The sequence below is a fragment of the Anarrhichthys ocellatus genome, unplaced genomic scaffold (assembly GCF_004355925.1).
Source record: "Anarrhichthys ocellatus isolate YVR2014 unplaced genomic scaffold, GSC_Weel_1.0 scaffold53, whole genome shotgun sequence".
Classification (NCBI taxonomy): domain Eukaryota; kingdom Metazoa; phylum Chordata; class Actinopteri; order Perciformes; family Anarhichadidae; genus Anarrhichthys; species Anarrhichthys ocellatus.
The window spans coordinates 936,488-963,326 of NW_022280083.1; the positions used below are offsets into that span (position 1 = coordinate 936,488).

Here is a 26,839-nt window from a genome sequence, read left to right on the forward strand (position 1 = left end):
CTGCCAAAAGATGTAAAGCATTTTGAATGTGGATGATCCTGAATATTGGTCTTGAGGGAAAGTTGAATTTGAATGTATTTATTCTATTTATATGACCGTTCTTTTCTAGTTGCAGTGTTTTTGTGAATGTGTAATGTAATAAAATATAATAGCCCCAATAACAAAACGTGCTTCTCTTTACCCAAGACCATCACAGAACAGTGGTGGGGTAGAAATTGTGGTGACCACAGAAAGTGCCCCCCGAAGTGAAGGTAGATTTGTGAGCATGTTGACAAGACTACAAGCGAGACAACAAGGGCCAGCAACACAAACTACTGCGTGCCACCTCAGGGACATGTGGCTGCTCCTGAGATAGTTGACCTAGATCCCACTGAGGAGAGAGGCTTGCCAGGTGTGTTACATCATTTAAACATTACATCATTTATTGCAATAAATTGTTGCTCTCTACATATCAATTCATCCAGTATTAATTGGAATAATTTAAAAACTCTTTTTAGATTGGAAAATTCTTTCAAATCCCAGTGAGGCAGCAAAGAGATTCAAAGAAGACATTTTAAGCCAGCATGCAACTGGAAAATCATTCTATCTTACCATGGATCTTGGAGACCGTGCAGAGGACCTTTCTTTTTATAAGAGGGCTAATGCTGAGTGGCCTTGCCCCTTGACATGCACACTCGAGGGTAAATTGGTTACACAGGGAAAACTAAAGATAAAAAATGATCATATATTCATTTAACTGATGTCTGTACTGTGTATTTTGCTTTTTCAGGAGATCCAGCAATTGGTGATGGCGTGACTCGCCATTTCTTTGCAAGCATCATGTCCAAACTTCAGTATGGTTTTGAGATGAATTTTGGTAAGTGAATATTCACTTTGGCTGCTGGCTGGTTGTCAGCTATCGGGCTCTGTGTTTCGTTTGCACCAGTTCCAGGCTGACCACAGATCAGTCTCTACTTACCCAGAGAATACCTAAAACCTTAAAAAACAAACAAATGTGACGCAGCTGCTGTGGCCCTGTAGGTTTCTACAGGATCACATTCAGTGGCTGATTGATATTTCCTTACTAAGTCTGTATGAAAGTTTGAATATCTATGTCCTTTACATTCTGCACTATCAATGTTCTTTCACTTTTCTCTTTTAATTGATGTACCAGGAGGAACTCTTCTTTTTGAGGGGGAACAAGATCATCTGATTCCCTCCACTTGGCATTACCTTTTGGAGAGTGACTTCTTTGTTGTTGCTGGCCGAATGATTGGTCATTCATTCCTCCATAGTGGGCCATGCCTTGGAGGACTCAGCCCAGCTATCCTGCATGTGCTCTTTGGTGGATCCCCAGAAGAAGCCATAATAGATATTAAGGACTGTGCTGACCTTGACATCCGTGAGACAATCAAAGTGGTAAAATAAATTTTTCCTGTAAGATTTTAATGATAAAAATTCGGGGCAAGGACAATAAAAGTAATACCTAATGTCAGAAATTTTTCTCAGATATTTATAATACCACAATCACATAATTTACTAATTTAAACCAGTAGGGGGTGCTGAAGCAATATTAAAACCATAAACGTAAGTACATTTCTTTAAAACATGTAATTATAGTGACGGATGTCATCATGTAAAATGTGTTTTTAGAGCAAACACAGTTTTAACAGGTTCCCAACATGCTGTTTAAAAGGGATACAAAACTACATTATTTGGGATGTGGTTTGAGACCAGTTGGTGTTGTCAACCGCGTGATTGATAGTTATTGACAAGTTGTCCTCTCCCTATTTGTTGTATCAAATCTGAATATTATGCAAGTCTTGAGAAATCAGGAATTCTAATCTATTCTAATTCTAATTGTCATCATTAGCTGGAGGGTACAGCAGATTTGTCATCTGAAGAAAATAATTAATGAGTTGGCACTGTTCTGGGATTTGCCTGCAGTCACATCTGACAACAGAAGATGGCTGCAGGACAAACTGCTCCTCCATGCTCTGAGTATTCTGATCTGTACTTAACAGATCATACAAACCAGACCGACTAATCAGAGTTGAAGTTCTGATGTAGGACAACATTTTGTCTTTCACATTTTGTCTTTATTGTGACATACACATGGTTGTTGATGAGTTTATTAAGTAATGCTAATTAGACTATTAGTTAAAGATTAGTAAGGCTGCTTTGCTTTTCTGTTGTGATGCAAATGTTTTGCAGGTCCTTGGAAGAACCTCAAAACAAGTGAAACAGTTACGAAGTGGGTTAAAAGAGACACCGATCTGGCCTTTGCTAACTGAGAGGAAAGACACAATTCCCCTCCTCTTTACAAGAGCATCTGATGTACAGTGCACACCACAGGTAAGTGACCCCATGACGCTAAGTCAAAAACACTCACACAAATTACTTTCTCAGAAATGACATGTGTTTTCTACCCTCTGGCAGCCATTGGTTTCAGTTCATTACAATAAATATTAACCTGGTGAGATCTGAAACGTGTTGCATTGAAATGATCACAGTCAGCATTTGATCTCTTTTTAAGTTAAACCTACATCACATCACTGCATGAGCAAGTACTGCTCAAACATGGTTGTCCTGAAGTCCTTGCAAGTTGAGTTTCATAGAAATTAACTGACACTAATTGCTGCCTAAAAGGAAGGAAACCAATTTAAAAAGCGTGTTGCCATGCAAGAACCTCCAGTATGGTTCTTTAAAATAACAACTATGCCCTGATCGAATTACAATTCCATCACGGCATCAGGGCATAACAATTGAAATTGTCTCATTTTCTATTCTGCTGTTTATTGTGCTTTCTATTCTCTTGTTTGTTTGGAAACACAAGTGTTACCTGATCGTATAAAATGAATCCGTCAGATGGTCTTGGAGAAGATAAAGTGGCCAACAGAGGATGAGGATGAAGACAGTGATGTCTCTTTGGAGGATACATGTCGAACCACAGGATTCCTTCGCACATTTATTGAGACCGGTAAATGAATAGAAACTTTTAATAGTTCCTCACAGGTTATTTATCTGAGTCTGTTGTGCTTCCTCTACTTTCCTTTTTAACTATGAATTCTCAGCAACACTAACAACCCAAAGCACAAATTCAGTAAAATAATTATTTTAAAATCGCATTAATGATTGATGTAACAAAATCCTTCTCGGCAGTTGAAGAAAATACCTAGTTGTTAATTTAATACCATGATCCTTGCACTACTGTTCAGTTTGTTTAGTTGACCTAGTTGTTAATTTAATACCATTCTAATTCATTGTATATACTGTGCATTTTTATTTTTTATTCTATTTTATCTTTTTGTTATTCTATTTCTTCAAATTCAATATCTGCTGTGTTATTTTATTGTACTGTATATATTGTGCATTTCCATACGTAATATTTTACTCTGTAAATTGCTGCTGCTACAAACTAATTTCCCCCTGGGGATGAATAAAGTTTCTATCTATCTATCTATCTGTCTATCTAAATATTGACTCTTCTTTTTTGGAAGCGTCTCCAAGCATCCTTGGGAAACTCGTGCAGTTCTGGATCGGATGGAATGTGCTTCTCAGACACCAGCTGGATATTAACGTGGTGGAGCTGAAACTTCCAGGACATTACAAAGACTACTGTAACTTTGAAAGAGACATTCTTGCTGCTATTTGTAGCACTGACACTGGGTTTGGATTGGTCTAGGGAGACTGTACATCAATATATCACTCTGTACACTTTAGTAATCGTGCAGCATTTGTTGTCTTGCTTGGCCAGCCAAAATATTGAATTACAGTATGAAAGCAGTTGAATGAGTGATGTAAACTGGTACCTAGATCTGTTAGTGTGTAACACTCACAGACACAATGTGGTGATGCATATTTGTCTTCAACCATTGTCTCGTAGGTTTAATCCCATTCTTCCCAGTGCAGAGCAGAGAGATTCATTTCGTTGTCGGGATTGAGAAGGCCTCCTCTCTCAAGGTTGGTAAAGATGGTGTAGAAGAGATCAAGTACGCCGCCATAAACGTCTCTCCAGAGCCTTTCTATTCTGATGGGGAAAAAAATATTTAGTCTGCCTACAATGACAGTTTATTACAAATATTTGTGTTCATCTCTTAAAAGGATAAGTTGACTGCCTGACACTTTAAATTAACTTTAGCAAAGCTCTTCAGACTTCACAATAGAAATAGGTTAGTCTAGGGTTAGCACTGTTGGAATATCAGCTGAACTAATCGCAGTTTAAACCTCTTCAATCCATATTTACAGTTCAATAATCAAACTGATTCAACATCAAGTTCAACAGGATTCTTCTGTAATGTGACACTGTGGGACATCCACTAAATGGAAGTCTGAATTATTTCATTCTTTTTTTGGGGACAAAACTATTTCAAATGTAAAACATTCGGTGTCCTAATTATACTTTTGTTAATATAGCAGGGCATGTTTAGATTATATAATGTGGCACTGGTGCTTTATTACTCAAACTATAACAAATGCTTTGCCTGTTTACATTAATTTGTATATTGAATATGGGTTTTGTTTTCTGTGTTTCTTTTCTATTTAAAGGTTTTTTACCTAAACTAAACTACATGACGCTACACTAAGTGGCTTAGTGAACAAACTACTATGCTGAACCTACCAAAATAAAAGGAGGAAAAAGAAAAGTTTTTTGGTCATTGAGTGAAATCCAGTTAGAAATCCTTCGGGTAGACTCATCGGTCCTTCTCAAGTGGGGAAAGTGCAAATGTTAACAACATAACTTGACACTGAGACAGAGACTGACTTTGCTAAAATAGTAAATAACTGAAGGAAACGACCTGACTGAGATGTCACATAGTGATACACATCTTAGTGATGATGTTGAAGTTTGGGTGGGACGTTCTTCCTCTTGATGCAAGGTAAGGGAAGGCAAGGCAAGGTTTATTTGTATAGCACATTTCAACAACAAGGCAATTCAAAGTGCTTCACAGAAAAACATTAAAAGCATCAAAACATAAAGCAAAGTCTTACTGCCCGAAGCAGTAGGCTTACTTTTGAAAGTCTGTCTTGTGAAAAACATTTGAGAAGGAAAGAAATGAATCAGCATGAACAAATGCAAATTAAGTCTCAACCACAAGTTCCCCATTTAAATTCTGACTATTTTCGTCTCTTTTTGTGTGTCTACTTTTCTCCCATTCTTGTCCTTCCTGCTGCATCTTTTGGAGATTTGCTAGAATTTTATGACTCATCCTACCCTCACTCTTGCTTCTACAGAAATATAAATGTGTGACGTGGCAATCGCTAACAGGACGTCGTGCTCAACTATCAGATGTTTGTTTGGATATCACCAGGCTACAACTTTCCTCTTGATCCATGCTGCTCGCTGTCACGCCAACTTATATTGAGAGGGGAAAAAATGAAAACATTCTAGAGTCAAACTTTCTGTAACTCAATGGTAATAAAACTGAAGTCATTTTATTTGGACCACAGCATTTGACCAACATTATATCTTCTCATCTTGGCCCTTTGACCTCTTCTGTTTAACCATTCAAATCAGGATTTAAGCGTGACAATTAAATCCATGAGGTAGGAAAATTAGGTTTAATGTTCAATAAGAATAAACCAAACATCTTTATTTTTTCAATTGTCATTATTTATTGCCTCGTGATCAACACATGCTCACTCTTCCATGTAGGTATGTTTAGTTCTTAAATGACAAAGATAACAAGTAAATACATGATGTATACAACTAATGTAAATTAACCATAAACATGAAATATCAGATGAAATAATCAGCATTAAATACATCTGTATCAATAACCTAATTGACAAATGCACAGGTAAATATAACAAAATCTTTGGTTTAAATACACTTATACTGCCATCTGGTGGTAGAACGGGTGAACACTTACTTTGCGTGTCCTTACCGGCTACACTGCGTTCACTAAATCAACACAATACAGTGGACAAACAAATATCAGTGCCAACAGCAACATTTCTGTAAACACAAAAATGACTTTGATTAAACTATATCACGAACTGTATTGCATCAAACAATGCACCGATTCATCGAAAAGTTGATTCTTGCTGTGTACATTGATAAATAAAATGAATTCGCTACTACTGCTGCTAACACACTCCCATCGCCCCAGGATTATTTATTTATATTCATTAATGTATTTTCTTCTAATGTTACCCTGGTATGTGCTTGCGTCACTATATAACGTTAACTTAAGCATTTCTTGCATACGGTCATTATATTGCCTTCACTTTTATTTTGAAATATTCTTATTTCCGGGTTACATGTTGTGCTCTGCGTCTCGTTTTAAAGGAAAAAGGAACAAAATTCGGCTCGTTTTTGACTTTGGTTCTGTGGTTTTTCCGTTTTTGAATTCACAACCAAAAACGGAAATACGACCGCCCATTTCCGTTTTTGGTTTGAAACGAAAAACGAGAATACCATAGTATTTCCGTATTTTCGTTTTTCCGAATTAACGGTAAAACAGATGACTAAAACGTACACGGACCGAGAGGTCCCGGATTCAAATCCCGGACGAGCCCATTATTTGCATGGATTTAGCATATAATCCTCATCGGTGAACAAACCTTACATTGTGGACTGTTGCATTTCTTAACCATTATTGGAGGTCCATGTATACATGGCATGAAAGTGTTTGTGTTTTATGTTGTTGTACTTTAACGATTCAAGACAAAGACAAACAATGCAAGTGTTGATCTACTGATAATTAAATTAAGAGATAATCCAAGATATCTCATATTCTATGGACAGAAAAAACATTTACTGGTAATAAAATAAAGAAATGTTGAATTAGAATAAAGATATGTTATTAGTAGGGACTGTACAAGACAGCCATTAGTCAATAAATAACATAAAAAAGGAGATGGCGTTGTACATTCATAAATGTCTTTCTATTTGTCTGTTCTATTGGTTTTCTTCTTTTTATTGTGGCAGGAAGTGACACTATTAATTTTCCCCAGAATGAGGTAATTTATTCCTTTCTGTCAGATGTAAAGAAAAAAAAAGAAAGAAGGTAAACAAAGAGGACGGCACAGGTGTGTTCAGCCTGTCATAATTCATTTACACAGAAACGTTGTATATAAACACATGAAACCAGAGGATATTTATTAATTTATTCATCAAATGTTTCATTTTGTCATTGAATCTGTATGTTTTGACAAAAACGAGTAAATATATTATTTTAAATTACCTCTTATCAGGTGACGTCAGGTTCAGGGTTTAAGGCCTGAGGGGGGGACAACAAAATCTGTGCAATATAAATACACTGTGCAATACAACAATTATTCTGTCTGCATATATAATATTTCAGTTATTCTTTACTTAGTTAATATTCTCTACTGTTTTGTTACTTATTTATAATACTTCTTTACTTCATTGTATATATTGTGCATTTTTATATTTAATATTTTTTTAGTCTGTGGTTTTTATTGTATATATTGTGTATTTTTATATTTAATATTTTTATATTTGCTGTAGCGAACAAATTTCCCCTTGCAGGATTAATAAAGTATCCATCTATCTGTCTGTCTGTGTATTCTTTCTGTCTGTCTGTCTGTCTGTGTATTCTTTTCAGGATCTTGCAGTACCCGCCGTCGGCCGCATGGGGGAGACACAACCACTTTGAAAAAAAAACCTTCAGAGGACGAACTGCCGACGTCACCACTGAGAATGACCCCACCACATCCTCCACGCGCTGCTGCTGCCGTTGCTGTGTGATGTTATTTGAATGGGAGGACGAGGAAAAAATAAACGCGCCTGTCCGTCCGTCTCTCTGTGAATGAGTGAACGTACCGGAGACATTTTATCTAACCTGTCTGTCTGTGACCTATCAAGAGGGACGCTGTTGTTAAAGAGCAGTTTGACGTCAGGACTGATTTTCTGCATCACCCCGGTAAGCTATTTGTAGCGGCTACTAAAATAAAAAACAACGAAGAAGAAGAGGAAGAAGAAGCCGGCTAATATAACCTGGCTCTACCTTTTTAGCTAGCTAACGCTAACAGACAGCTGTCTGCTAATTGACCCTGAAGACGTTTATTAACACATTAGAAGCTTATCGCGCCTGGGTTAGCTTGACTCAAGACTTGCTATAGAAGCTAACTTAATGTAGCTGGATCAAGTTAAGATTAACTGGCTTGTCCGTAGGGTTAGCTGGATCAAGTTAAGACTAACTGGCTTGTCCGTGGGGTTTCCCTCCATCATTCTGTAATTATGAAAACCTGAGCGATGGAAAGAGTGTGGGTGTCCAGGCGAGAGACAGGAAACATGCTTAAAGAGTAACGCGCCAGTCATAGCGTCCTATTACTAGATGTTTCTCCCTCTAAATTATTCTGTTTCAAGTGGAGGAAGAAGTAACTATTCAGATCCTTTACTAAAGTTAAAGTACTAGTACCTGACTGTGAAAGTGAAAGTACTACATCCAAAACCTTACTGGGGTAAAAGTATGTGTGCACTTGAATTAACAAAGAGTAAATCAATGCGTACTCGCATGTTCTCTGTCATTGTTTTATTATATTAAGTAAAACATATTTTTATGAATCCCAGAGGTTTCTAAATGATGTAAAAGTATTGTGTCTCATTATTTGAGCTGAGAAGACCACAGTTCTGTATTTAGTTTATTCTGCCTCTGGACCTTTTATTATTATTATTGTAAATAATTTATAGGTGATAAATATACAGTAAGTATTGTTCAGTGGTGGGTGAAGTACTCAGATCCTCTACTTATGTATAAGTACTAATACCACACTATGAGAATACTCAGTCATTGTTCTTCTTGTAAAGAATCTGTAGGTGATAAATATACAGTGTGTATGGTGATAAGCTGTGGTTAAGTGGTGGGAGAAGTACTCAGACCCTCTACTTGTGTATAAGTACTGATACCACACTGAGAATACTCAACTGTAAATTAAAGTCCTGCATTCAAAATCTTATGTAGGTAAAAATATGTATCAGCAAAATGTACTTAAAGCAAAAGTATTGATTGTGCAGTAAAAGCTTATCGAACCGGCTTTTTAAATACTTTATTTATCTTGAGAATCTTCTCCACTCACAAAGGAACACTTTATCCTTCAGTTTATAACAAACATTTAAAATCACCACAATAATGTGGTTTTCACTGGAAAGTAAGGAGATTAAAAATAATAACCTGAAAAGTAACTAAAGCTGTTGGACAAATGTTGAGTAAAAAGTACAATTTAGCCTCTAAATGTAGTGGAGTAGAAGGATAAAGTTGCATTAAGTGGAAATACTCAAACAGTACGATTACCCCAGATTTGTACTTATACTTATACTCCCTTACATTCCACCACTGTTTGTTTCTGAAGTTGTCTGCATAATTAAAAGTAATAAATCCCTTTAAATTAAGGTGATGCCTTCCTGAGATGTCTTTAGTGGTGAAAAAAGTCTTAAATCCTGAAAATAAACTATCAATCATGCTTCATATGATCACGATGAACCTTAAATAGTCTGTCATAGGATTTTCCAGGTTGGGGAAAGTTTTGGAAAAACAGTTTGATTAATGTAAATTATAAACCATTCATGTATTTGTCTACTGTAATCATGCAAAGAGCAGACATGGCAAAAGTAAACAAAGATTTTCAGAGCTTTAGGGTGTTAAATAAGTTATGCATTAATCTTAAGGAGGTAAAATGTTCGAACTACTTGAAATATAACTGTCGGGAAGTTATTTCCGGCACCTATCATATGTTTTATTGTAAGATAATATTCTGCAAAGTAAGTCAAACTGCAGCTGTTAGATACATGTAGCTAGTTAGGTAAAATGTTTAACATTTCTTTATGAAATGTAGAAAAAGTGTTAAAAAACCCCCCCAAAACAACCACCACAGGTCTCAATGCGCTCCGTGGTCTTCTGCATCCCGACCTCTGACCTCTAAGCTGGCCTCTGGGTAGAAGTGAGGACCTGACTCAGACCCAGTCATGTACAAACCCTATAATCATGTGGTTGAATGGTGCTTTGTTGCACACTCGGGATGAGTGGAGAACATTTACGATGCGCTCGGTGAACCGCCGTGCGGCCATCTTTCTCTCCTTTAATGACGGTCCTTGTTGATGATATCACAGAGACAGTAATTACGGTCGTCGGGGTGAAGAGTGATGAGCTCAGCCTGCCCTTAACTCCAGCGGTATATAAAGAGACCCGGGGATGAGACGGGAGAGTGTGTAGACGTGTGATAACCGGCTGCCTTGAATCCAGAAGGAAGTAGTGAGGGACAGCTGCTGTTGGTGTGTCTCCAGTCAGGAAAGGTACGGTCGGCTCTTTAGAAAAAGGTTTCTGCTGGTGTCTGATTCTGAATGAGACACACGTCTAATCACAGGTTATTAATGTTAATAATGGTGTGTTGGTGACGGAGCTGCAGCCTTCTGTTGGGTTTTATATTGTGATCACCAGACCTCACCAGATACGTACTTCTCATGATATAGTGCTGCTGATGCTCTTGTTCTTAGTTTTTTTTTTCTTGGTAGTAATCTGATGTGTCGCCGTGAACTCTGGGAGATTGTGAAAGGCATCTTTCACTGTTTTCTGATATTTTAAACGATTAAATCAGTCAGTAATTGGTGAGATTTTCTGTGGTGTACTTTGATAAATTGAATTGTGTTGATGTGGTATTTGATTGCAAATTCTGTCCCCGAAGGAAAATTTAAGATAAAGCCTTGACTTAATTCGTCTTGTGCCAACATGTTATTATTTTTTATTATTGCAGCAAAATGGGATTATTCATTAACCATACAGCAATGTCATGAATCATTGGACTGCATACAATTAAATGCAAAAATGAAAACACACACAATTACAGTGCTAAAGGTCTTTTGAACCAGGTTTAGTGTGCTTTTAAAACCTTATTGTGTGGCGTAACAGCACAGTCGCATCTGATCATCTCGTTGGTTTCATGGCGGTAGATTTAAATCCAGATCGATGAGACTCCCGTCACTTATTTTTGTTGCTGCAGGAATAGAAAACAAATGAGGATGGCTTCTCTTGAAACTGTTTCAGACGAGTAAAAGGAGAGTCGAGATCCAACAGACCAGTGCAGAAGTGTCAGAGAAGAACATGTTGCCAAAATAGAACGTGTTGTTAACTTAATCTCTGCCTGAGTTACTCACCAACCTATTTAAAAGCATTGTGTGTCGGTTTGGAGTGGTGACAGTTTGTATGGTTACACCATTTGTCTCTTTCCTTTGTGCTGTGTGCAGGCTGGTGTTAGCGTCTCCCCTTTGACCTCCTGCTACACTTAAGACCGATCAGAGGTTTTATTTCTGCTCAGTCAGGTGGTGGAGTTGATGATAACAAAGGGACATTTCTCCCCGAGCTGTGTTTACACGGGTCCAGGAACCCTGTGTGCTGAGAGACGTGGCCTTATTGCTGATAATTCTGATCGTTTGGTTTGCCTGATAAAGCCTAATCACCATTGACTCACTCCCGGACTTTCTCTGTTTTTCTTAAATGTATCACATGTTTGCTCGTGGCTTGAGTGGCAGTCACCTGTTTGTTTTTCTAATCTGACAACGTCACGAGAGGAAAGTCTCAAATTTTCGAAACAGGGAAAAACAGGCGACTTTCTAAGAACAGAGAAAGATTTGAAAGGCTGAGCAGAGCAGAGTCGAGTGCATGCCGCTGGGACTGAAGTCCAGCAGACTGTGACTAAACATTTTCCCTTCCTGCTCTTCCCTCTCGCGTCCTCCGTCGCTGACTCTCGTATTCAACATCGTATTCAACTTCGTGGCAGAGGCCTTCGAAGGCTGCAGACTGCCTGTCTCTTCCCACCGTCCTTTATCTCCACAGCCACAAATAGGCCTTGGACTCCTCAACGAGTGTGCGGTGACACTGGTCTGACCGGACGGGCTGACATTTACCAAGCAGCCTCTGCATTGTTTTGATTGGACCGCGGCCGTTTGGATCTTTCATGCTCTCCGGAGCAAAATCAGGACGCAGTGCATGTGTATTTAACGTCCATGTTATCATCGCAGCAGTTTGACAGCTCCTCTTCCTCACTGGTTATCTTATCCGCATGCCAAACAGAGCGCAGCCGATGCTGTGTTTTTGAGGAGGATATCAGTGCACGAGAGTTTCAAAAGGCAAACGCATGAGCTAAGAAAATGTGAATCCCGTTCAAGGTTTGTCCTCTAAACTTTAATCAATCAACTTTAATCAAAATTAAATGAATATCGGCATAAACAGCAATTGTTGCAACTAAACAATGATCTCAAACAAAAAAGAAGCAGTCACGATAACTCATTATTACCGTGATCACCATCACAAAGTTAACTGAACGGAGGAAAACATTTAATTTGGTCCATTTACTTAAACACTGACGCATCATTTGCAGATTACTTGTGGTAAGTTGATGTAATGTTGGATCTTGGGTGTTCCCACAGGTATCGTAAGTGCTTTTGTTTGCCAAACTAAAGACCACACTTCCCATAAGCCCTGTTATTTCTCAATGCAAGTCGATTCCACTCCTTTATCACCTTTGCCTCGGTGGTGAACAGACATTGTTTTAACTTTAGTGGAAATAATCTCGTGCTTAAATGCAACGCGTACTCTGCCTTTAACCTGTAAAGACATTAAGAAGGACAGTGTTTATCCAGGGCATGTCCGTCTTTGCGCTGCTGCCTTTAGTCACTCCTAAACATCTCATCACACGTCGCCTCCTTCACTCTTCTCTTAATGAAAAATAAATGTGGAAGAGGAGAGCTGAGGCCTTTTGGACTTATTGTTGGACGTTTATCCCGTTGTGAACCTCTTGACCGGTGTAGGTTGAAGCAGCATCACTGCTGGAGTAAAAGCTTCAAGTAGTGTTTGGGGATATGAACATCTACATCTAGATAATACAGATGTATGCTCTATTGTTGTTTCACCTTTATTTAACCAGCTAAGTCCCAGCGATGCGGAGAGTTTTGGCATAAAATGAGCTGACAACCACCAAAAGACTTCCAGTAATCGGTTATCAGCTTCCTCCATTTAATTTAGCCGTCTCTTTAATATCTCTGCAGCGTTACACCTTTGCTGGCAATGCTGAAAATCAGTGGGAACAACTCAATGATGGTAATGTTTGGATTAATGTCAGGTATTTAAGTTAGTAGATTAGCAAAAAAAAACAGACATTCCCATCAGTTATTTCATGGAAAAACTGGTTCAGCAAGTGAGCTTACTACAACACAGTATAGGCCTGTGTATAGACATGCATCTATCTATCTAAATATGATATAGAACTGAGTTCTGTAATGGAAGATTTGAACAATCATTTTCCACTCTCAGCAGCATTGTTCCCTCCTGGCTTCCACTGAGTCTCACTAACAGCAGCAGAAGTAAGGAGGGCAAGGTTCAGAGGATTGAATAAGAGAGTAGTGCTCCGGGGAGAAACGAAAAGAAATGGCACTAAAGAGACTTAAAAACAGGATTTTCTTTTCTTATTTTCTGTACCCTGCTTTCCACTTGCTGGAGTTCAGAATACGGCCTCATTAGAGAGAGCACAGGTGGACAGTTTGAGAGAGAGAGAAGATGCAAGTCATTGAGGAGACTTATTGAAGGGGAGAGTCTTCTCTTTGCCTCGTCATCCCCGAGAGGGTAAAGTTTGTGATTATACTCAGATTAGAAGCAGACAGACTTGTCACATTTCCACACAGCTGACCTCCACAGACACATAAACTCACTTGGCCACATGAGCAGTTTGGATGTAGCGCCTTGCCCAGCGGCATCTCGGCAGCACACTGTATATAAAGAAAGAAGAGGCAGAGTCGGTGTGTCATTTGTTCAGACTCTCCTGGCTTTATAAGCCAGTTATCTGGAGGTTCTAACCCCTCGGCGACGGAGAGGTGATCCTATTGGCTGGCAGCATGATGGGTTCCTCCACAGTAGCTGAATCGGATGTTTTACGAGCTGCAGTATTTCCCCGTCAGATTCCACCGCCGGCCTTTATGTTGTCACATATAAATGGAGGAGGAATGCTCATTGCAGCTTCATAAAAGAAATACTAACGTGGGTTTGGCTCGGTGCTGGACGCTGTGGTCTTAAGTGTTGGATTGGAATGTGAAGGAGGCAAGTCGATGGGGAAGAGCAGCAGACAGAACATTTAAGCTGGCAGCTGCCATTTCTGGTTTATTTTCTTCTTCACTGCTTCTTCATCCTTTCCTATTTCTTTCTTCCTCACCGGTGAGTCGTAGCCTTCGTTTTTATCTGTCTCTCCTCCGCTGCACTCCTGAGGAGCTGTGCTTCCTTCCACCCCCCCCCCCCCCCCTTGACTTCATCACTGCTCCCAGGTAACCTGTGGGCATTACTCAGCACACTCTGAGCCTCGGGGCAGACAGACTGACTCAGGGGCTTAACGCACCAGCTATCATTAGAGGCTCTGTAGGAAAAGGTGAGCGTTTCTTCACACAAACATGAATGGTGTCTGTTTATTCAGCCTCAGCTTTGCATGTGGACCTGCAGGGTGGAATGGTGTGTGTGTGTGTGTGTGTGTGTGTGTGTGTGTGTGTGTGTGTGTGTGTGTGTGTGTGTGTGTGTGTGTGTGTGTGTGTGTGTGTGAAAAAACTGCTGTGTTTTAAGTGAAGAGGAAAAAACGCTCAGTGTCTGGTTTGTGTTTCAGAGAGTGTTACATACTGATGGTGTGTGTGTTGTCTGGTGAATGTGTGCTGTAATTGTGTGTAATTGTCTGTTTCTCCTGCTGGTTTCCTCCTCCCTCTCTGTGCTTTGTGCTAATGGTCCATCAGTGGGCCTTTGAGTGGACTTTGGGTGTTTAGGATTGTCCCCTTACCTGCTAAATAATTGAATATACAGATGCCTAAAGCTGCAACGTGCAAGGTATATTCAGTACACAATAGGGTTGTGCATCAATGTTCTTGAGTGCTGTCCTACAGTCATTTTGTCTCGTATTTCAAACTGTTTTGTAACTAAAACATGGCACTAAATGCTTCTTCAAATCCTGTTTTGTTGCCTAATAGTTGATCAATATTCCATCTATCAGCTTGATTTAAGTCTGTTTTTATTTATTCATGCAATGTTATTATGTAACTCCATATGTTGAAATGGGTTCAAACACAATTTGGAAATGGTGTTTTTTTTAGTCCTAGTTTAAGTATTTCTCTTATTCTCTTCCCGTCCTCCCTCCACAGACCGACGTCCTCCAGCCAGTAAAGAAGCCAGAAAAGAAGCCATGCTTATCTGGTCTCCTCATGGCCGAGCCACCACGTCCATCACCCTCCTCCGGTGCCAGCTGATGTTTGTTCTGGCCCTGGCTGTGACATGTCAGGGAGAGGGTCAGACGCAGTCCCCCGCTCAGGTCCTCCAGGACCTGCTGTCCCGCTACGGAGACAATGGCACCATCTCGGTGCCCCAGCTGCGCTCGCTGCTGGCCCTTATCAGCCAGGGTCAGGGTGAAGGGGATGCAGGCGACGGCGACGGCGACGGCAGCAACGTGGCGGAGACGCCGACGATAAACACACCTCTCAAGTCCAACCGCTCCAAGGTGAGAACTAAACTGAGTTCTTTGAGTTCAGGTGCAAAATGAATCTCCGCACAAGAAGCTACCACGTTTTGGTTCTAACTTTTTTATAATGTTTAATTAATGAACATGATTTAAGAAATATAATGACTTACTGTAGCACTCGCTCACGCTGTTTGAAACCCTTTAATGATTGAAGCTACTTGGCTTGTAACATCTGCTATTAACTTTATTTATATAACAGCTTAAAAACAGAGTTTACTAAATGCTTTGAGAGACCAAGGAAAACACTGATATTAACAGTTCAATAGATGAAACAATAAAACCAATCGATACAATAAGAATAAAATAAAATAAAATAAAATAAAGTAAAATTTAAAAAAAATGAAATAAAATAAAATGAAATAAAATAAAAGTAAAAAGATGACATCATATAAATAGCCAGTCTGTAAAAACTAGTTTTTAAGAAGATTAGATTACTGATTCTGCGACAGCCAATGAACAATGAACAGCCAGATGTGAATGTGATGACCACTGGAGGTTCAATGTAAATGCGTAAAGGAAGACCTCTGCAGTCAGCACTGTTATGTAAATGATGTGCTTGTTTCATTATTAACTGAATTTGGGAAGCCCTGATGACGGAGCGGTCTCATTCTTTGACCATGTTGTTCCCCGTCTCTTTTTCCCAGTAATACCTTTACTGTCAATCAATTCATTTTTCAATCTTAAAAATGTCAGAAAAGAGTAAAACTGAACTGGCTGCTTGGTGGAATTGTGGCGAGGATAAAAATGATTGCTTCTTCATTTTCTCTGGCTTGTTAATATAGTTTAGTTTACTTACAGTAGATTCATATTCTGTAGCTTCTTACCCCTCAAAGAAGACCAGATATGTGATACAGTCCTGATGGTTGAGGAGCTATAGTTCCTTCTGGGTATATTATATTAGTGTGCCACATGTATACCCGTATCTCCTTCACCGGGACGTGTATTCACATTGTTTTGAGGAGTTGCACGTTAGCTGTTTCAATACTTTGCCTGGACGGTAACAGTTTATCCTGAATTAAGAAAAGCTGTATGTGATGTCGTTGTCTAGCCGACACTGTTGTGTGTCTAATATGCAAATAGCCCACTTAGACAGTTAGTCTTGCTGTGTTTAGATACTTCTAGAATAATACATGAATAGATGAGCTCCCTCTTGCTGGAGGATGGCCTGTGGACACGGACACAGTGGGCTTAATGGAGAAGATGTGCAGGTGAGGCAGAAATCATGTGGCTAATAAACAGCTTTTATAGTTTGGAAAAAGTTTATCTCAAGTTGAAGTGAAATGTGGCAATATGTTTCCGCTAAAGGTGTTGTTAAACAAAATAAGTATCGCTTCATGACTGCCTATCGATGAGGGGAAGAAGTCCAGATAGCGAATGGAATATCTTGCTGTACACTCCGTGCATGTTCCTCATTTTCTGGCTTTTTTGTTGAGTTAGAAAAAGCACCTGCTGTGGTTGGTTGATGTAGGCTCGTCAAGTTGGATCTTTATCATCCGGACTAAACCTGAAATACTCCCTCAACAAGGGGAGCGGCATTTTCTTATTTTATTTTACCCAGTCCTCTAGGCCTAACGCTATCCCTATCACTCCTATCCCATCTTTGTCAGCCAGTAGAGCGGTAGACTGACCTCTGATGGGGCATCGTGTGCACTTCAAACAGTAGAAAGAATAGCGTAAATAGCGTGGAGTACCACCCAAGCCCGGTGGATACCTCAGAGCTCCTCTCAACAAAGCTCCAGCTGAAGAGGTAAATCCAGCTTTTGTCCTGCCTGGAAGAAGCAGGAGCCACCGGTGCCAGACAGCTGAAATATTTAGCATATTTCCCATGCTTAGTGTCGTGGGTGATTGACTCACTTGCTGATGGGCTTTTGAATAGATTTTCTCTGAGTAATGGTGGCAGAGCAATAAACTCTTCTGAGAAACGAGATACAGAACAAAGAGGTGAATGTCACATGTAGTTCAGGTACTGGAATGTACACTCAGTCCTTACCTTTGTGAATATGAAAATACAAACGGGCGGTGCCCATTGTTGTAGAGGTGTGAGACCAATAACCGTCACTGCTCACCACATGTGGTGAGGCTCTTTGCCAGTAACGTGTTCATTCACGTGTCGCACGCATGTTGTCACAGGTGGCTGCTCGTCTCTAAATACTCCAAATACTGAAAGCTAATTTCTGCCCGCAAAGCACCCTGACCTGCCACTGAATACATACTTGGCTAACTCAATTGTTTTGAAGTGAAATGGTATCTTCTTTTGGTTTTCATTCCCAGTGCTTGCCTGCAGACACGCTGGCCGTTCACAGCATCAGCGAGCAGTCCCGGCTGGACGGGCCGGGCCTGCGGGAGCTCTGCCCCACCATGCTGCAGCAGCTGGATGCCGGCACCTGCAGGGCGCAAAAAGAGGAGGAGTCAACCGTTGACCCCTCCCCCAGGCCCACAGACGCCGAAGGTGAGCAAAGACCATTAATATAAAATGTTAAATGATATTTGTCTATCTTTGAGAACACTGAAGGTATTTTTTTAATCTTTCCTGTAATGAGGTTTAAAGGATAAGTCTGGTGATATTCTACATTCCTTTGGTTAACATCAACAAATCCAATGAAAAGACCAAAGCAAACCATGAGATGATCCTACTAGAAGTATTGTTTCCATAATTAAACTATTAAAAACAAATTAATGAGCCACACTGTTGCACTTATTTCCTGCTACCGTAAATATTAATTAGTGCATCAAATCTTCAGTTGAAAATCACCCCCAAAGAAAGTGGGATCTACTCCTTTTTGAGTATGTTTTGCATACAGTACATACTACATACATATACATACAGGGCTCAACAATAAAGAACGCCCGCATGTCCTGGGCAAGTAAAAAGCCACGTTGGGCTAGTAAATCTAGCAACTCACTTGCAACGATTGGGCAAGGGGGAAAAAATGAAATTCAACACATGATTTCTTTTCCCCAGAGCTGATGATTGGAGTAGCTAAGGAAGTTAAGCCTGCTGAGCACTTGAGTCACCTTTTGTTGTTTTTAAATATTTCTATGAATAAACTAAACGTCTCATCTCTTGTGATAAAATGGCACCGAGCCTTTAAATGATCCTGGAAAAAGGAGTTTAGTTGGGTGGCGTTAGAGAGGATGTGGGCAGAACTAAAACAAACTTAACTTAAGTCTTTGTTGTTTATCACTTATCAGTACAACAATTTCTATAGAGGCAAGTACAAATTTACTTCAGGCAAGTAGATATCTGACCCACAAGTAAAAAAAACAAACATCAAAGAGGAACCTGACAGGGTGGAGAAGTTAGAGAGATGGACTAACATAATGTTAGTTCTAGTCTTCTCATGGGTTTTGTTAACAACAACAAAAACAAAGAGTTTCAGCAGCTTTATCCTTTAACTGTCTGTACCTATATAGTATGTCAGAGGAGTGTTGAGTGTTGTGTACTTTTTGATGTATTGATGTTGGGTAAACTTTGCTGTTGGCTTTATTCGTCTAATGTATATTTAAACTGTTTTTGCTCCTTCTAGAGTGAATACATACATGTTTTTTTTCCCACTCTTTGTTATTTTTCAGCCTAATGCAAGGACACCTTCAAACAAAACATGTCTTCGCCAGATCTGAGCTCCAAATGTGTGTTTTGCTGCCTTGAGACAGTGATATCGTGATGTCCCCGAAGGGGATGGAAGCCAAAATAAGCACGCTCAGTTAGCCAAGGCTCAGATTGCATTTCTCAGTTTGGCTTAAAAACCAACCCAGTCCACAGTCCTGCCTCAGTCAGCACATCCGGTATGTAGCAGAGATCTCGTCCAGGTAAAGACAGTCGGGACAGGAAAGCATCCCAGCAACAAAGCTGCTGACTCGCTGTAACTCCAGACACACTGCCGACTGTCCTTGAGAGCTCTGGAAGCCATTTTTGGCACCTCCGTCCAATTTAACGAGCCTTCTGAGCTCTCATTGGGTGGAAGCTAAATTGGCGTTGCAGCATGTGGCTGGTATAAAAAGCAGGCTAATGACAGACTTGGTTTAACTCGTCGTGTGATGTTCTGCCCTCGAGGCTGCAGCAGAACTCGTGTTCGAAAGCAGCGACGCTCCAGGAATGTTCTCAGTACTTCATTAGTTTCCACCTAAAGAAAAATAACAGCTTTCAGAATGAATGTGACGGCCGCGGACATCAATGGCTTCATATTCTTTCTAATCTCGTGTGTGGCCTCACACATTTCACTTCATTTAGCCCGGTTTATCTCCTCCTCTGGCAGGTGGAGGAGAGTTGGTTTAAAGGCCCAGAGCTGTGGCTCTATCTCTCCCTCTGCAGGGGTACATTTGTTTTCTCTTATCCTCCGCTCATAAGCCCTCAAGCTCGCCTCACACATGCCCTGGTAGACGGCTTATTTTGGCTCGAGAGCTGTTTTTCTTTGCAGGGTGCGAAGATTTGCCGGCAGCAGGGAGGCGGATGCCATGGAAACCTCACTGACTCGTATATCATGATCGTTTCCCATTACGTTTACTACCAAACGTTGAAGTCAGAGCTCCCATAATCAGCACCTTTTATTAAAACCTTTTCTAATCCAGCTTTTGTTTCATTTTTACAGCGTGGAGAAGTTATCTCACCGCGTTGCATTCATCATAATTCTCTGTTAATTTAACATTTATTTTCCTCTGAACATGACAGGTGCTGCAGCCGCTGACAAAAAGGGCACAAAAACCTTCAACAAATGTCAAGAAGCCTTATTTGTTTTTCTACAGGTGCCAGTGGTTCACTACCTTTTTTGGGCCGGGGACCCTTAAAAGCAAAGAAAAAGTCTACTTGTGACCCGTAGGTTAATTTAGAGATAGAAGAGGTACAACTATAAACAATATTTCACAACCAAATTAAAAATGAGAGAAAGATAGATAATTCTATCTAGTTAATCATCATTTCAGCACTTGGCAGTGTCCCAAAGCCTTTGTTGGGAACCACTGAGTTAAGGCTCAACATACATAAACATCTGCTTTTAAACCAGCAGAGCTGAGTTAGTTAAATTAACATCCAATACATTTGTTTGCATTTTAGTAGAGCTGATGCGGATAAATGCTGTGAGATCAGTATTTGATTTTTAACTTGAATTTAGCATAGCATTTATTTGACAACGTAACTGTACTGACAACAGTTTGAGTGATGATGCAAGGCTCAAGCTGCGTTTACAGCTGAATTACCGCACACATTATGCACGGTAGTATTTTTTTGTTTTTTAATGTTACTCCTTCCTCTTCCATCCAACCTTTGCCGTCACTCAAACCTCCAGTGTGGGGCTTTTCTTTCCTGAGCGTGACGGTGATCAATTGCTTCTCCCTCACCGGAGTCTTCATCACTCCCCTGTTGAAGACGCGCTACATGAAATACGCGCTCACCTTTTTCATCGCTCTTGCCATCGGCACGCTGTACTCCACTGCCATCCTGCAGCTGCTGCCAGAGGTTTGCCATCCATCCATATTTCTCTCTACGTTTTTTAAAAAATCTTTTCGCATCCCACAAACCCTTTTTTTTATGCTTTTTAAAAACACACAAACACCAAAGTTGAAAGCCTCTTTAGTTCCCTGCAGTGCCTCATGGCTGTTTATAAAACCAGTGCACCTTTAGACAGGGGCTCCTTTGTCTGTCGTGGTCATATCTTCCTCAGCTTCCTGCCTTTTGTGTTTCCTCTGTGGTTTTCTCGGGCTCTAATAAGCACTCTGGAAGACCTTTTGGTTTCGCTCTACCCTCACTGCATCCCCGATCGCTTGGCATTGTTTTGCATCTGTGTCTGCAGCTTTTCTGGCAATGGGATGTCGGCCAGCTATGATGTTTTTTCTTGGAGAGACAGTTCAGCTCTCTTCTACCACTGCAGCATGAGATAGCATGTGATTAAAGTGTTTTCACTCACTCTGTCGTTTGGGCTTCGTGGTTCATAAATTTCAGTTTAGTGTAAGAGAATCCTGGAGAAATGGGGCGCCGCACCCTTAAAGCGTCCTTCAAATTGAAATGTGACAACGCTGTTGGCAAGACACCTGAGTGGACGAGGACAAAAGTGTGTGTGTGTGTGTGTGCGTGTGCGTGTGCAAAAGTAAACTGTAATTTTACCCTAATTGCTTCCGCTCTCTATCAAAACGCATGGGGTTCGAGGACTGCTTCACAGGACAACAACTTCCTATCTTGAAATGCAAATGAAAGGTGGTGTCACTTCTCAATCAATGAACAAATGAGCTTGTTGTCTCCGGTGTCTATGAAATCAATTATTTTTCTCAGGATGATTTCATTCTTACTCTTCTTTTCAGGGAGATAAATGGTTGGTGTTCTCTTAACTTTTTGTTCCTTGCCTTTTGTGATTAATGTGATAACATCAGTTCTCAACTAACTACTTCTGTCTTCTTTTTTTTTTTCTCCTTACCTCCCCCCGTCTGTCCTCTCCTCTCCGTTGATCAGTGTGGGGTTATGGGATCCTATGTGTGACACTGATCTCTCTGTGTTCGCTGGTCGGGGCCTGCGTGGTGCCCTTCATGAAGAAAACCTTTTACAAGCGGTTGCTGCTCTACTTCATAGCCCTGGCCATTGGCACGCTCTACTCCAACGCCCTGTTTCAGCTCATCCCAGAGGTAGACGCTCTCTCTCAAGATGCTGCTGTGGCGCTCTTAGTTGCAGTGCAAGGTTGCTACGCAGTTTCAAGGAAGGGAACGAGCAGGATGAGTTATTGTTGTGTATATTGAAGAGTGACTAAACCCCAGAGTTAGGCTGAAGTGCCTCCTGGAAATTAAGAAAATGCTTCTAGAACAGGCAAAAAGTCTCAACTTTGGCCTGTAAAGGGGGCTAAGATACAGCAAGTCACATCTATAGGAAGCTTATTTTATGTAACCAGTGTAGCATTAGAATCACAGCACAGCTCAAGCCTTTCTTCTCTTTTCCGTGGAGTCGTAAATCAGTGTAAAGAACTTATTATCAGGCGTTAGCAATGTGCTTTCCTACGCTGGGACATGAGTGTGTGGATGATGCATTACGTTTACCCATTTAGCTCCTCGCTTGTTAGCAAGCTAGCTTGTTAACTCCACCCTCCTTTCATGCTACAGTTGCAGAACATAAACAAGTGGCAGGTGACCTGCTGGGCTCGGTTTATGTTACTGTTACTGTTAGCCAGACTTTGGTGGGGCTGGTTAGTGACAAACGTTGCCAACATACACATCACCTGCTTCCACATCAGCCATGAGCAAAATTCAATTTCAATAGCCGGGTTTCAACCAGTTGACGGCAGTTTGTTATATTTATAACACAATATGTAGAAATCAAACGCTTTGCACTGAAATGTCAAGAGTAGGACCCGGATCATCAAAACACCAATAAAAACCGATACACAACGGTTTTCTGCTGAACAAAGTGTTTTGGGGGTTTAGTTACTCTTTAATCTAGAAGGAGTCTTGTGCTCTAATTGTAAACCATTTTACCACCAGTTACAACCAGCATTAACTAAATTGAGCAACGAGCAAACTCTTACATTTTGAAATGGAAAATGCATAGTCACTGCAGATTAGAGTTGTTTTAGTCCAATTTCTACAGAAGACATTGAGCTTTAATGATGTACTTCACCCTCATTAATCAATTCAGGCTTCTCATTTAGATTAAGTTTAGCAAGTGTTCACACTACGAGAGACTACAGCAACAAAAGGCTGAGCGTGGTCAGCGCTTCACGCAGCGACAAGAGGTTGCGCGTCAGTTTGTAGCTCCGTGTTGCTAGCTTCTATTGAGAATGACCTGAAAAACGTTGCTTTGTCGCTTGTAGTGTGAACACACGAGGTGCATGTCCACACACTGACTGAAGTTCAAAGTCTCAGTTTACACAACCCACACATATGAGAAACAGCTTTTAAATGCTGTCTAGACGGTGCCCACGCCTATCATGGCCAGGTTTACAGCTGTTGTGTGTTTCATTGCATCAGTTCATCTGGGATGAATAGTGAGAAGAAAACAAGCTCAGAGCTGAAGTGGTTTGATTTGATTTGTGGGAGGTTTGTGTCTATTGAAGGGGAGACGGTTACATACATAATTCAACCGGTCTCAGATTGGAGGCTGCTGTGAAATATCTCTGCAATATCTTTAAAAGGACGTCGGCTCATAGTTGATGTTCGTTCATCAATCGACCCCGACAGTGAAGATAAATGTGGGGAAATGATTTAGTTTAACTCTTTGCCAGAAAAGAAACTTCACACTTAGAGTTCAAAACAAGCAATTCACCAACCTCTCAAAAACCTGCTTAATTACATTTTGTCAGTTACATTTCAAAATTCACATTAAGAGATGTCAGGCAGAAATGATGTGATAACAGCTTCTAGAAACACTCCTAACAGCCTCACACCATCTTCTTTTTCTACAATGGTAGGCCTTTGGTTTTGACCCCATGAAGGATTTCTACGTGTCCAAATCAGCGGTGGTGTTCGCAGGCTTTTACCTCTTCTTCTTCACCGAGAAAGTCCTCAGAGTGCTTCTCAAACAGAAAAACGGGGTGAGTACATGCACGGCAAGAATGACGGGATATATATATATATGGTTTTATTGTTGGATACAGGCGGTGGGACAATAGCAAATTACAATGACGACAACAAGCATATCCATAAGATCAATACGTAGCATTAAGATGTGTTAGCTTTAGCTTTTCACTTTGAATACTTTTCTATGGAAGCTGTCGAAGCAGCAGGCAGCTTGAGAACAAAGAAGCCAGAAAGGTGGGGCTTAAAACCAAACTGTCACTTTAATTTATAGATATATTTGGTTTAATTAGTATTTCCTCTTCTTTCCTTAAAAAATGGTGCGTTTTTACAATTGAGCCTGTGTGAGTTATAAGAGTAGAAAGTCACAGAAACTGCTGTTATTTGATGTTGAAAGAGCTGCGAGAAACAGTGCTTTAAGTTGAGGCTGAGCAGCGCGGATGGACAGAAGAGCCGGTGTTCATGGCCGCTTTAAACAGCTTCTATCCAGGGTCGACCCACAAAGACACAACACGGTATGACCGGCATTAAACCAGGACTCCAAAGCTGTCATCGGTTTCCTTTAATCAAGAGGAGTTGACTCTCAACACACACGTTTGACACAAAGTGGAACAGTCGAGCAACAGCAGACTTTTTTGTAAAACAGTCACAATAATGATATCATTTCTTAGGTGGGCCTTTTTATTAGGTGTCTAAAATACGTCCACAGCAGTACTTTACTTTGCTCCTGTGCTGGTACTACCGTCTGTTCCTTTATACTGTCTGTTCCTTTATACTCCATCTCCTGTTGTAATACCAAGCCATGTAATACCAAGCCATGTTGTCACACTGCACATTTAATCATCTTTAATTATCTGTTGCACTGAGCATCTTCATGACGATCCACTGATCTGTGGCGGGTTCAACCAGTTAGGACCAGAGGCACCGGTGGTTCAAGTTCACGGCCCTGCCTCCAGGAGTTTACTTATCGGGGAGTGAATCTTAACGTTACGTTAACATAGTTACCTAATGTGCACTGGACTGTACTGTTCATACATCGTAGTGACACGTATCGTTCGGAGAGGAATTCAGCTTTACGTTCGTTCAGATGTTTGACATCACAAAGTTCTGAGGCTCCAGTCAAAGATATCCTCTTTTACCTTCAACTGCTCATGTTTGAAGTAAAGAAACTTTAGTGCTCAAACAACTCAATCATGGGGACTTGACAGTCTTCAGGAGGCAATTTCGAAAATCTTCAACCACACAAATGTCGAAGTCTTTTTTGGTTAATTAGTTTCATATTACTTATTTGTCTGTTGCTTTTAAAAAAAATAATAATTATAGTACAATGAAACTTCTTATTTTTATTCAAAATTGTATTTTCTTAAGTTATGTTAATGTTTAAATAACGACTGGGGGAGACGTGTGATGAGCCTTTTAGGCTTTTGGTCTCCCTTGTATATTCTGTTATTATTAATATTGTTTTGTTAGATTTTTTATGTGCTAATAAACAAAAGAAAAGAAGGACAGATTAATCAAGCAACTATAGATTTAAGGATATTAGAAATAATCATTACATGCAACTGTAATCTGATTAATTAACACTAGACGATTACAGAGAAGGTTTACTGGCTGCATCATTTTGTGTGTTTGTTTTATTTATTGATCTTTAATGTCTGGTGTTGAATCCATGCTGAACTAACTTCTCGTTGTAGTTCACGTCTTTCTTTCACAGCTGTAAGTCCTTTATAAGGAGTATTGTGTTCATGGCTGTGAACGCGTTCAGTGTGGTTGTATTTGTTGGCTCTTGGCCACTTCTCTGCCTATTTGCTTAAGAGCAGTAGTAGTGTACGTGTCAGTTGGTCTGAAATACAGATCGGGTCACTTTGGTAAACAAACAGCAGTGTTTCAACCTGCAGATTTTCCTCTAAATTAGATTTAAAACCAGCTTTAGTGAAACGCTAAGCTGCAGACGTTCATAGAGCTTTCCAGAGAGGCTGATTTCATTCACAAAAAGCAGCAGTGAGTGTACAGTAACGGCTTTGATTGCGGGACAGTTGCTCCACCTTGTGGTTGCTGTGCTCTGGGTCATGTGGTCCAGCCAACATAATCACCAACTAACACATCGACCTGCTAATCCAATTACAGACGCTCTCTCACCCACATTAGCACCTACAATGCTGTTGCCAAGAAACAGACATAAAGGACGATTAGCAGCTCCAAATCTGTCAGCGTCGGCTTTAAAATGTGTTTGTGTATTTAGTGTGTAGTACTGAGAGGAGAACCTGCTCACTGTGATGTCAGGCTCTGGCAAAGTATTCTTGAGAAACACTGAATGTGTTCTGCTTCCAGGAGTGATTTTCTCAAACTGACTCTTCACCTGTGACGTTGTTTCAGGTGTGAGGAAAGCGTAATAAGGTGTTTTAGTTACGCTACTGGGAATAAAGAAACGCAGCGCTCCTTTTTTATCAATTTTTGCAATTTCTTTATTTCATTACACATGTAGTAGATGGTAAAATACATTTTAAAAAGCATTAATAACTTTAGGATAACAACAACAAAGTGAGAGTTAAATACATTTTAAAACCTAAATTGATTTACAAAAATTCAAGGTTATTTTTTAATATATTCTGTATTGATCGTGATGTCTGTTTTATTCTCAGAGCCACGGCCACAGTCACTACCCCAGCACGGACCGTTACTCGTCAGCCGACGGCCACGTGGAGGAGGGCGAGAAGGAGAAGCTGCAGCACAACGGAGAAGCCAGCAGCCTGGCTCTGGCGAAGGTGGACTCGGGGGAGGGCGAGCTCATGCTCAGTCCGGCTCAGACACCACAGGTGTGTGTGTGTGTGTGTGTGTGTGTGTGTGTGTGTGTGTGTGTGTGTGGGAG

At 40.4% G+C, this 26,839-nt stretch overlaps 2 protein-coding genes across 8 annotated transcripts in view; both read left to right on the top strand.

Annotated features, from left to right (window-relative positions):
• The first annotated feature begins 742 nt into the window (after positions 1 to 742).
• Positions 743 to 3,700, top strand: LOC116396175 (uncharacterized). 4 transcript variants are annotated; one of them, XM_031870608.1, is made up of 5 exons: positions 743 to 856; positions 1,148 to 1,398; positions 2,194 to 2,334; positions 2,848 to 2,959; positions 3,480 to 3,700. In XM_031870608.1, the coding sequence occupies exons 1-5, from the start codon at positions 820 to 822 to the stop codon at positions 3,662 to 3,664; spliced, it is 726 nt and encodes a 241-aa protein (XP_031726468.1). In that variant the 5' UTR covers positions 743 to 819; the 3' UTR covers positions 3,665 to 3,700. The 4 variants fall into 4 exon arrangements, 2 of the variants coding, with proteins under 2 accessions (XP_031726468.1, XP_031726469.1); XM_031870609.1 differs by having other exon boundaries at positions 1,154 to 1,398; XR_004213583.1 differs by lacking the exon at positions 3,480 to 3,700 and having other exon boundaries at positions 1,275 to 1,398; positions 2,848 to 3,300.
• A 3,960-nt stretch (positions 3,701 to 7,660) lies between these two features.
• slc39a14 (solute carrier family 39 member 14) overlaps positions 7,661 to 26,839 on the top strand; it is a 24,471-nt gene continuing 5,292 nt past the window's right edge. Inside the window, exons 1-7 of one of the 4 annotated variants that reach the window (XM_031870553.1) lie at positions 7,661 to 10,240; positions 14,255 to 14,355; positions 15,110 to 15,462; positions 17,755 to 17,932; positions 21,923 to 22,092; positions 23,865 to 23,987; positions 26,613 to 26,786. In XM_031870553.1, coding sequence (XP_031726413.1) covers positions 15,151 to 15,462; positions 17,755 to 17,932; positions 21,923 to 22,092; positions 23,865 to 23,987; positions 26,613 to 26,786 — 957 coding nt within the window. In that variant the 5' untranslated portion in view covers positions 7,661 to 10,240; positions 14,255 to 14,355; positions 15,110 to 15,150. Of the gene's footprint in view, positions 14,356 to 15,109; positions 15,463 to 17,754; positions 17,933 to 20,765; positions 20,936 to 21,922; positions 22,093 to 23,864; positions 23,988 to 26,612; positions 26,787 to 26,839 lie in introns of all 4 variants that reach the window. The other 3 variants (XM_031870555.1, XM_031870556.1, XM_031870554.1) reach the window with 3 other exon arrangements.